Source organism: Saccostrea cucullata, unplaced genomic scaffold (assembly GCF_032062105.1).
Source record: "Saccostrea cucullata isolate Sc308-1 unplaced genomic scaffold, CSIRO_AGI_Scuc_v1 ctg15423, whole genome shotgun sequence".
In the NCBI taxonomy this organism is placed as follows: Eukaryota; Metazoa; Mollusca; class Bivalvia; order Ostreida; family Ostreidae; genus Saccostrea; species Saccostrea cuccullata.
In genome coordinates this window covers 76-12,480 of record NW_026918244.1, presented here as the reverse complement: position 1 = coordinate 12,480, position 12,405 = coordinate 76, and the positions used below count along the sequence as shown (strand labels likewise).

The window sequence follows — 12,405 nt, the reverse complement described above, 5'->3', positions numbered from 1 at the left end:
TTTTTTTCTGACTTTATACATAGTCAGCACATGTTTGTCTATTGTTCTCCTTTGAACAGTAGTTTTATTTTTGCTCTAGTAATGTTGTGTTAAAGGTAGAGATTTTAAGCACCGCCTTCAAAAATACCTGGTCTGAATAGCCCTGTCAATCAAGTGCATGAAGGTCCATCATTGGCTGCTGGAACTTGATTGACATTTACTTACTGGTCACTGTGTATACTCTGTACATCTTGTTTGGGACTCGTGGTGACCTTCTTATTAACTTATGATCCTTTGATGTTTATTTATACAGGGAAATGACAACAAAATGTTTGTTTTAACCTTTATTTTCGCGAACATTGGCCGTGGCATAGTAATTTGTGGGATGCCAATTAATACACACAACTTTTGGGCAAACCCACACAAATTCAACAAAATTCATCAACACAAACAAGTCATATGTTCAAAAATGACCACCCCGGGTAAACCGCGGGTGGTTATTTATCTAAGTGTAATTAGTTATATGCACAATTCAAGCACAAAACAAATTATATCAACATATCAGCAAATATTTTACATATAAAATGGTTCAACACTTCAACCCCCTTCACAGTTCAATGGTGAAAATTCACAATACAAAGTTTATGTAGGCCTCAGTTGCTTTGGTGTGCGCAAACGCCACTCCTGTACAGGTTATGCCACGACATTTCACGAAGATGACATCCAGTGCAACAGATTCTGTAAAATACAAAGAAAAAGCCAGCACCAAGAACCAAATATGCAATCATTTAAACTCCAAATTATGGGAATGGGTGGGTGGGATATTTAAGACAGATGCAAAAAATTTCTTACAAATATTATGAAAAAACTTGACAAAGAAATATTCAACCTACTCTGTATCCAGCAAGTTGATGAAAAGAATGTTGATCACGAGCTTTCCGACTTATATATACCCAAGGCCGCAGGCCGATCCCGACCAAAAAATTTATACCTTTTCCCGTAAAATAAAGTCATCTGATTTTATATACATAAAATAGAAGATATTATTTATACAGGGAAATGACAACAAAATGTTTGTTTTAACCTTTATTTTCGCGAACATTGGCCGTGGCATAGTAATTTGTGGGATGCCAATTAATACACACAACTTTTGGGCAAACCCACACAAATTCAACAAAATTCATCAACACAAACAAGTCATATGTTCAAAAATGACCACCCCGGGTAAACCGCGGGTGGTTACTTATTTAAGGTTACTTATTTAAGTGTAATTAGTTATATGCACAATTCAAGCACAAAACAAATTATATCAACATATCAGCAAATATTTTACATATAAAATGGTTCAACACTTCAACCCCCTTCACAGTTCAATGGTGAAAATTCACAATACAAAGTTTATGTAGGCCTCAGTTGCTTTGGTGTGCGCAAACGCCACATGACAGCGAACAACCGAAGGAGAGTTCGCAGTCATCCCACACATGGGGGAGCACCCAAGCAACTGACAAAAAAGCCCCCACGGACCAATGTTCTTTATGTTTTGTTTAAGGATACACATTGCCTTGCTTTGACAGGAAAAATTCTGACCCCCCTCGGATATTATTTAGAAAGAGTTTATTTTCTAGATCATTGAGGTGTACTCCATCTGGCAACAGAAATTGTGATATGTTTTTCAATAAATCAGGGTACTTTATGTAACAACCCCCAACTCTAAAACTAATGAAGCAGCTACCCTATTGGCCTTAAGACGGGATCGCTCCATTGCTTAATTGTCCCCCGAGTACCTCCATTTATTTCGTGGCAGCATCTGTGACCAAACAAGTGTAGAATGTGGAAAGCGAGTCTTAATAATCTTTAGATGGGATTTAATTTTCTCAATGAGAGTATACAGATCAATTGATCCTAAATCGTTTGCCCCACAGTGAATAACCAAAAAGTCTGGGGATTCCTCATATTCTGTCAGAAAAAAGAGCTTTCTTTTAAGTCCCAAAAAATTCAAACCTGAATATCCCTGCCACCAGATATTTTTTTCAATCTATCCAATCCAAGATTTGTTCCCCCCGGTCTGCATACTGATGCCATCATTGCATTCTTAATAATAGAGGAGCCCACATACCAGACTTTAACTTCAGGGACCTCTACAAATTTATGCAATAATTTGAATAATTCTTGTAATATTTACAAAATTACAACTTATTTGCCCCCAACATCTGCCTAATAGGACATCTTATGTATGATTTGTTTGCCCTAGACTTCCAACGCCCTGCTTCCATTATGACATCTTGTGAACACCCCGCTTCAAATGCTGCAGTGGCTGCCCTGATACGAAATGAATGGGCCCTATAATGTCCCTGAACCCCCAAAACCTGAAGTGATTTTTTCAAAACCGAAGAGAACTGATATCTGGCAAGGGGATTTTTTCCACAGTGGATAAATAATGGCCCTTTAATTTTTGGTCTTACTGCAAGATAATCTATCAAACTTGCTACTGGACACAGGATTCCCTCACTTTTATCAATGGCTAAAGAAACCCCCTTTCTATCCTGATCACATTTTGACATTCTTATGTGTACAAAAACCTTGGAGTAATTAGCTTCAAATTGAACATCAGTCACTTGTAAAATTGTATGAACACTATTACCACTAGACAATATGAATTCCCCTATTCTGAGAAAACCAAAGAAGGCTAACATATAAGCAGCTCTGAACAATTTTGTTTCATAACTATCGCTACAAATGCTCGGTAAAACCCTAACAACTTTAGTAAGCAACTGCAAGGTTATAGGTAGCCTTGCATCTGCAGACCTACCAGTTCTTCTCATACCCTCAAGAACCTTTACAACCAGAAAATTCTTTGTTTCATCAACCCAATTGTGGATTTTGCATTGAAAACTAATAGAAGATAGATAAGATTTTGCCGTAGCATAGGAACACTTCTTAAGTGACAGTTAAGCAACAAAGTGAACAACATCCCTAAGAGGTGGGGGCCATGAAATTTCGTACCCAAATTCTTTCCGAAAATTATAAAATGAATTTTGTCCTGTTTCGTATGCTGTCTTAGTGTTTTCAGAGATTGAAGCATCTAGCAATTTATTCATTTGAATCTGTAAATAATGTTGACTAATTCTACTGGAAGAGGGTCTGGTCTGGTGCTTGCCTCTGGTGCTAACGTCTTGAAGCGGAACCCCTGTTTGCGAGAAATAGAATCTGCAATTTTGTTATCCAAGCTACTAATGTGATTTGCCCTAAATATAACATTGTTGATCATCAGCCTAAGAACCAAATGTCTTACCAATTCCATCACTCTTTTTGGACTTGGAAGATTGGGTATTGATGACACTAACTAATGAAAGGTTATCAACATGAAACTGAACTTTTTTATGTAACAACCTAGGTCCCCATATCTCTATTGCTAAAACTACTGGTATGAGCTTAAGAAAAGTCATGTCTCTCAAAATTTCTTGGTTGTTCCAATGTTTTGGCCATTGAAGAAAAAACCAACTTCCACTAAAGTAACCCCCACAAACTTAATGACCTGAACCTGCACTATCTGTAAATAACTGTAAAATGCTAGAATCTTCCCATACAGTATTAGGAAAATATGCAACCCCATTGAAATGGTTCAAGAACACCAGCCACATTCTAAGGTCACTTTTAATTCCTACTGATAATCTTATATGATGATGTGGCTTGAAAACTCCACTAAATGGATCATACATTCTTTGAATAAAAGCTCTACTAGATCTGATTGCCTTTGAGAAAAAATTGAGCATTCCAACTAAAGACTGCATTTCTTGCAGTGTAACTTTTTCCCTATCTAAAAAATTTTCAATCAGACTCTTCAGGATTTCTAACTTAGCTTCTGGGATCTTAATTGTCATCTCTAATGTATCAATTTCAAAACCTAGAAATATTAACTTTGTCGTTGGACCAGAAGTTTTCTCATGGGCTAGTGGTACCCCTATATCCCCAGCTAAGTTACTAAAAGTAGACATTAGAATTTCACATTCATCACTACCAGACCTACCTGCAAAAAGGAAATCGTCTAAATAATGATCTGATGTATTCAATCCAGACTTGAACTGAGCAAGCCAGTGTAGAAAAGTTGCAAATGTTTCCCAAATTTTGCAACTAATGAAACAACCCATGGGGAGGCATTTATCTATGTAATATAATCCATCTACAGAGAAACCTAACAAGTCAAAATCCCCTGGATGGATTGGAACTAAACGAAAAGCACTTTTAATATCCATCTTACCTATCAATGCGCCCCTTCCCAAATTTGCAATCATATTGACTACACCATCAAAAGATGCATACTGCACTGTACATAAATCTGGGTCTATAAAGTCGTTGATCCCCTGGGAACTGGGATAGGATAAATGGGTAATCATTCCCCACCCTCCATCAGATTTAGGGACAATGCCAACTGGTGAAATATGGAGGTTAGAAATTGGAAGCTGATCAAAAGGACCCATGATTCGGCCAAGCTTTATTTCCTTACTTATCTTTTCCATCAACTCATCATGGTGTTCACTTGCAGACTTAAGATTTTTTGAAAACACATGACACCTTGGGCCTGTATAATTTATTTCAAAACCTTTTGAAAACCCATTTTTTATATAATTAGCAGCATATTTGTCTGGATATTTAGGGGATATAGGGGAATTTCCTAGGGCCCATATACCTTTGTGGTCTTGGGGTTTGGGTTGGGTGTGACATAAAGGGTCTAACTTGGGGTTGCCCCTGCAGTGGTCCCCTTGGGTAACTTGTGGACTTCCCAACATAATTAGATTGAGGGCACAAATATAATGGATGACTCCCAGAACATTTTATGCACTTGTGCATGTACTGGCAAGAAGGTCTGTCACAATGACCCTTGAAGTTGAAATTATAGCACTTGTTGCAGGCTGGGCGGTTTGGTTTAATTGTTAGTTTAGATTGTGGGGATGATGACATAAACATCAACCATAACTCATAGTCTACATTAGACCAATCTATGGTGGGATCGATACTGCGGCGAAGTCGAAACTACTCGTCATATTTTTTCCATCCCAAATCCCCCTCCCCACATCTTGATGCCCCGAGTCTTATCCCATGTAAATATTTCAGCAAACCCTGATAAGATTCTGGGTGGGCTGAAGCATAAATGCTAGAGTAAACTAAGAATGCATCCGTCCATCTACTGATATTTTGAATCTTATTGCTAGGTTTAACAACCTCTCTTGTGACCAACCCCCCTTTTTCATTAAAATATATTTTTTTCTCTGAAGATTCTGTCAGGGAAGTGTTATCAAGCAACAAACTAATCTCTATGTATGCTGAACTAATGATTTTAGACTTCAACGAGTTAGAGACATTGCTAGCCAATAGTGAATGAATGCTATCTACATATTGATTCTCATAACCAATGCTTGTACCTGATTGAGATTCAATGGCCAAAGCAGGCACAGGTGCTGGGGCCAGTGGAGGAGAGTTTGACTTTCTGGCACCAACTATATTCCCTTTGGCGGCAATGCTTCCTGAAGGACCAGGTTCCTGTACTGTATGATTATCGTCAACCTCTATCGCTACCGCTGGTCGCTCTTGTCTTGACCTCTTTGACCTTGATGCTTTCCCCTCGTTGTCTCTCAGTATGCAATTCTGCAATTCCGCTTAGTCTTATTTTTGGGAGGCATTTCCGCTCGTTAGAGTAAATAACAAACAAAAAATTACTAATTGTAATTCACCAGATACAAACTTTTTTGATAAATTTGCTACGGGCAAAATTTGCAACAATATATTCAAAATGTCACATTTAATCGGGCTGTAAATCCAGCACAATCCAGAGAAAATATATACGTTGGATTAAAAAAGTATTAAGAACATACAAACTTTATTATTCATTTATTTGTTGTTAAAATTCGTATTCGGGGAGGCAGTTTAATTTCTGGAAGATTCTAAAAAGCAATCTTTTTTGCAAAAAAAATCGAAAGGTTAATGAGAGGAAGGAACCAGAATCAGGAATCCATGAATTTCTTCACGACAGCGTCCAAACCAGCACTCCCTGAAGAGTAAAGGAGTTTTTGGGATAAACAGAAAGTGAATTTTTTTCACACTAACAATATTCGTCAGATCTTTTGCCGTTTATCTTGTTTCATTTTCCAAACTTGAAAAAACACCTTTCAGAACGAAGAAACTAGTCTAGGAAATCATAAGATCTGACATTTCCCAGTATACTAAGGGTCATACTCAAAAATGAGAATCAGAATTGAATAAAAATTTTTATCGACATGCGTTTTAATTGAAAGAGAATATTAAGTTAAATTATTAAGACTAAATCATTGAAAAGCGTCTTTTGCTTCTTTCTGAGCACCGAGGACACTATTTATTGAACAGCCCTCGTATATCTTAATTGACAGTACGTCATCGATGTATCTAAATGTCGAGTTGAAGGCCTCAGCATGTGTTTTCTTCTTTACATGCATAAAATTTGGACAAATTCTGTAATACATTTTGCATTTAAAGCTTGAGAGAGTAGTCGTAAAAAGATCCGAAATAAGGCGTTAAGTACACCCATTCTGCAATTCACTGAGAATTCATTGAGATGAGTACCCAAAAGCGTAACAGACGGACAACTTCAGCATTTCTAGAGACCTGGTCTCCGAAAACCACATAGTTATTGTTAATAAAAACTCAAGCATCATTTTAATATCCATCTTAGAGTTCTTCTGTGAAGAAATCTTGTGGTTAGACGTAATACAGTAATTTTAAAGCGTTCAAGACTACTCTGCAATCTTATCGTTTTCTACTCTAAATCCATTCATTTCTTTCAAATGAAAGTACAATAAACAACAAACACACCACATGGACAAAAGGCGTTTATGCATAAAATTATCACGCAAGCCAATTGATTGATCATCGTCATGAAATTGAAAAATCTGAAAATTATTCCTTATGTTTACATGCTTTGATTCTACCAATCCACGTGCTCCAAGCCCTGCTTCTGTCTAGCTGTTTGTTCCGCCCTGCACGTGGGTTTTTTTTGGAACCGCGCCAATACATTGATGGGTAAATAAAGTACATTTACAATTTTGTAATTTTATCTCGGACAAAGATTATATGATTGATTGTATATTGTTTAACGTCCCTCCCTCTCGAGAATTTTTCACTCATATGGAGACGTCACCGATGCCGGTGAAGGGCTTCAAATTTAGACCTATACTCGGCACTCAGAGCCATTGAGCAGTGAGGGTTCTTTATCGTGCCAAGCTCACCCCTACTAATGTTATTGTGATTTAAATTCAAGACAAGTGGTTTAAGTTTATCTATTCATAGGTTATAGGGTAGATCCGGTTATATAAATACAATTGGCAGTAAACAGGAAATTGCTATAGTCTGTTTCTTCTGAAAACATGTCCTGTGAAAATGTGTTTCTACACCTCTCTGAAAGACTTTCATGATTTTCAACAGGAATTGGTGGCTTAAGGGGGGATGTTAAATACCAATTAATACATCTTAGAGTTAACTGCGAAAATTACAGCTCACTAGCGACAGATACGCTGGTAAAAAATGTCTAATATCAACTACACTGACAAACCTTTGTTTGACCAATTGTTGATTGAATACGTTTACGACAAATACATGTTTACACTTCGAACACGTGGTTCAGGTCAATTTATGATCATGTCAATGTAGTGCAAAATAAAAAAAATGTTTTTATGAACAAAATGCAAACATTAGAAAATATGAAAAATATCACGGGTGTTTTTAATTTGTTGTTTATTAGAGAAAAACGTGTTTAGTAAAATGTGTACGTAGTTAGTGTCAAGTTCAAAACACCAGCACTTCAAGGGTAAGGAAAACGAGTAGCTTCTCGTATGCATTTAAATGAACAAAACATTTTTTTACATTACTATACTCGTGATCACGTGTGTTGGCCAGGGAATCTACCTGGCAATTGTATTCACCGATAGTACAACAAAGGAATTTATCAAGCATAAAATTCCTGTAGTATTCGTATAGTAACCCATAATGCAATTCTCATTCATCTGATTTGTCAGTTAAAGTCACATTGGTGCCCCATTTGCTAATCTGACGCCAAAAAATATACTCCCGGTTCCTATGCAAAATATTTGTCCAAAAAGATATTTTAATTCATGACAGCAGAAAATTGTATCATAGAGAATACTGAAAAATAATTTAAACTTGAATGAATTCAAGAGAGATCTACTGAAGTACATTTCTACAGAATGATATTATAGGGTGGTGAAAACTAAAACGCAACATAACTTTTCTGTTTACCAAGTCTCCACGTGCTAGTCACTTCCTAGCCACATTTCCGTGAATAATTTACCCTATCTCGCTGAAGTATCGCTAACTCTCGTCAGAACCACTGTCAGAGTTACTCTGAACTCATCGAGTTTTATAATTTGCAGAACACCGAAAAATGAAAGGTTCCGAACACATTAGTAGGGGTGAAGCTGAAGCCGAGCGCTTGGTGAAGGAACAGTCGCTACCTATTTTTACGTATTAGGTTTGTTCGCCGCGAACGAGAATCGAACCCGGGCCTCCCGATCTCTCGAAGAGAGATACTGGAAATGTAAATATATGTTATCACATAATGGGCGACTGAGTGACTTAGACAACTTAAAAAATGCTTATGTTGTTTTGTATTTTTCTTTGACTCTTGCGCCAGAATACTTAAAATTATATTTTCTTTGGGAAACTAATGTGATTCATTGCAACAGTATGTGTATTTATTACATCGTTGACGTGTAATCCTATCAAATTGCAGATCTTTCTTTACTTCTATCAAGTACTAATTGAAATGGAACGTGTTTAAACAGTTTTATGAAATTCATAACATAGTTTATTTACAACATTGAGCATAAACTTTTTTTTTTTTTGTGTGTGTGGTTTTTTTTTTTTTTTTTTTTTTTTTTTTTACATATTATTAATAGATATATTCTGATATGAATTAGTAGCAAACTTTTTAAAAACAAATATCACCATCAATATTATAAACAAAATATGCTTTATCAGCATACTCTTGTGACATCACTGAACACATAGTAAAAATGATTGATGTTTTTCATGTTAGTTGTCTGTACACAAAGCATGATTTTCAAAATTGACCACAGAGTAAAAATATGCTAACATTGGACCAATTTACTTTATAAAATAGAAATGTCAAGAAAAATATATCACAGCTGAAGTACCATAATCTTCTGAAATCCAAGGGACTGAAGAAAAATTAACATTCAATGGAGAACCATAAAACCAGTGCAAATCAATTTCAGTTAGAGGAATGTTGTCTAAAGTCTGAAAAAAAGAATACAAAGTTTCTTTCAATAATTAAGAAACAACAATTCTGTGTTTATCCTCCTCCATCCCCTCCCCTTTGGTATCTTTGTATATAAAGATTTCACAGTGAAGATTCATATGATACATGGATGTCGTATATTTTTGCAGCCTTTTGAAATGATCTTGTATTAGTATTTACTAAAGAAAAAATGTATTCATTGTGTAATATGATTAAATGGGAGAACTGAAAGCATGTATTGAATGTAAACAAATTTATTGTTCAGTCTGTTAATGTGAACAAAAATACAATCTATGAATTAAGATTAAAAAAAATTTCAATGAGAGAAAAGTTCGTTGGAAATGGAATATTGATAATTAGTGAAATACGAAAGAAATTACTGTTTTAATTCATCGTAAGGAATATAACACGTTCTACGTAAAAAAGGTTATATATATTTAAATAAAAATTGTTATGATAAAGAAATGTTTTCAGGAAAACAACTTCTTTTGGATCTTGAGTTTATAATAACTCATCCTTGTGCTTTTACTTCGTAATAGTCAATCATAAATTAAGATATCATAATTTAATCCGTCTCTATAATGCTTTAAAAATACATATCTGTATAACTCAATTGTGTTTTATTCCATAACCCAATGTCGCGAATAGAATATTACCTCTCTCTGTTAATTTGCAGTACTTCGTAGGATTGATCGTTGATATATGTAGGATTATGTTCACTGCTGTTTTCACTAAAAGTAAAGGAAATGTTTTGCAGAAATCAATTCACTTAAATAATAAATACAGTATTAAAATTGTCTTTTAAGAATTTTGAGTACCAAAAGGCAAGCAGATTAAAGTAAACATACCTTGTTTTTTCTTCTACTGTCTTTCCTGAAATTCATCGTTAAATAAATTTCAATGCTTCAGTTTCTCACATGTTTCGAAGAAACGGTAGTTTGTTCATTACTTTTTCAACTCGTTTATATTTAAGAACGTATGTGTTCTATCCTTAACAAGAAAAGTATGAGTAGCCTTTACTTTATTATAGTTCACCGTAGTATGAAAGTTTTTACATTGATTTTTAGATCGTTTTGTTTTCTTGTTTATATAAATACAAGCACTTTTCCTTTATTAAAAGGAAATTTCACTTGTATATTTAAAAATGATTTAAAAAATATCACAGAAATGATATTTATTTTAAGAAATATTTAAGCTCAGTATCTTCAAAGAGTTCTATAATAAAGCATAGGCGCTCCCAGTTTAATTCTGTAAACGACGAAAGATAAGTATATGGTATACAGAGGGAAGACCTGTATATACTTATCTTTCGTCATTTACAGAGTTACATGGGGAGCGCCTATGTAAATTTTTAGCTGCAGAGTAAATCAAAGTAACACAAAGTCAAAACTTTCATAAAAGTAAACTTAAATTATACATTAAAGAAAAAATACGAACCAAAATATTTCTTGCGATAAAATTTAGAAAAAATATTAATTTTGTTCTAAATTGTAATTGCTCTCTCTTAAAAACCTCACCAATATTTTCACAGGGGCAGATACCTCCTTTTTTCACCCTGATGTACTGTAATACAAGGGTGGTGACTAACGCTAATATAATGACCACCAATACCCCAGTAGTTGTTCCAAAAGCTGCAGGTGATACGCAGTGAGGTTCTTCCTCGGTTTTAGCTAAACAAATTCAAAACTTAATTATAATTGTATTATAATATTCGGCTCGTTTGGAATAATGTTTTGGAAAAGAAATAGACAACAAATGACTCATTTCTTTGTTTCAAAAAACGCCTTTTTTGCTACCTTTATAAGGTCTTTTGTCCATGAGCTTAGAAAAATCTCCTTATACAGACAGAAAATGATAAAAACTAGCCTTGTGATATTTTATTGATACAAGAACTAGGTAAAAAAATCAATTGAAAAGCTAAATTAATCTTACTTAAAACGGTGATCTTCACAGGGTTCGATACCTCGTCGTACGTGTAGAAGGAAGATGAGGAGGATATTCCTCTACATCTGCAAACCTTCCCATTGTGTCTTTCAGACGCTTTGAGTTGAAAGTAAGTTTCTGTCCCGATGTCCACTCCGTTCACGGGAGGCTGGCCATCACAGATCCATCTCCAGGATATTTGTGGGTATCCTAGTGTTTCGAGATTGCACTTAATGTTAATGTACTCACCGCTCTGTACAGTTGTAGACGACAAAGAATAAATAAATGGTCGTGTCCTTGGTGAATCTTGCAAAAGTAAACATATCACACATCACACATAATAATACATATAGACATCATTTTTACACAATGTTAGCTTTTGAAGTGTGTATATTTCAAAATTTTATACTTAATAACAGTTAAAAATATTTGAGAATACAAAACTGTTGAGAAAAAAAATAAGATTTTAAAATAAATTATGATACATAGAAAAAATTAAGATATTTTCAAATAATAAGTATTAAGTTCTGCAAATTCAGTATCCTCACGATAAACACGCATCTGGTAACGATCTTCAGAAGTTTCGTCGTAGAATAAAACAGTAGAACGTGATTTTGCTCTGCAATAGCAAGGTTTTCTGTCGTGCTTCCACGTCGCAGTGAAGTTCATGTACGTATACGAACGGTCGCTTGAAAATGTTACGTTTTTCATCACTTCATCCCCACAATACCATGTCCATGTAATCGGCGGATCCCCCAGTCGATACAAATAACATCTGAATTTCATTAAACTGCCCTCATAAATTTGCCTTGTGTATCTATTGTTGTAAGAATCAAGTTGCATGCCGTAGTAGGCGTATATACTGGGGATTGATGATGGGATAGCTGCAGTATAACAAACATTCTAATAAATAATACTATTTTAAGAAAATATATCATTTAAGCAAGGCATAGATACATGTAGCTGTAGTAGTATTCGATATATAGTAGATAACATTTTTTTTTTGCATTTTAATTCTAGAACAATTGTCTATTTTTTAATCGAAGAGCACACTTTTGTATATACAAATAGAATATAATCTGCAGTTTGATCTAGATTAAATATGATTTAAATGTTGGTTTTTTTTTCATTTTAAATGTAGCCAAATCAAACATTCGTTTACTTCATAGGCTTTGAAAAAAATTTCTTAGGGTTAAAGG

The 12,405-nt window shown here is 34.8% G+C and overlaps 1 protein-coding gene and 1 pseudogene across 1 annotated transcript; both read right to left on the bottom strand.

Annotated features, from left to right (window-relative positions):
* Positions 1–344: 344 nt before the first annotated feature.
* Positions 345–5,657, bottom strand: LOC134260204 (uncharacterized; annotated as a pseudogene).
* A 3,274-nt stretch (positions 5,658–8,931) lies between these two features.
* LOC134260193 (uncharacterized) lies at positions 8,932–12,073 on the bottom strand. The gene is made up of 6 exons (XM_062742785.1): positions 11,755–12,073; positions 11,216–11,512; positions 10,801–10,953; positions 10,132–10,156; positions 9,940–10,014; positions 8,932–9,282 (listed from the first exon to the last, which is right to left on the bottom strand). Exons 1-6 carry the CDS (start codon positions 12,047–12,049, stop codon positions 9,276–9,278), a joined length of 852 nt encoding a protein of 283 aa, XP_062598769.1. The 5' UTR covers positions 12,050–12,073; the 3' UTR covers positions 8,932–9,275.
* Positions 12,074–12,405: the final 332 nt, after the last annotated feature.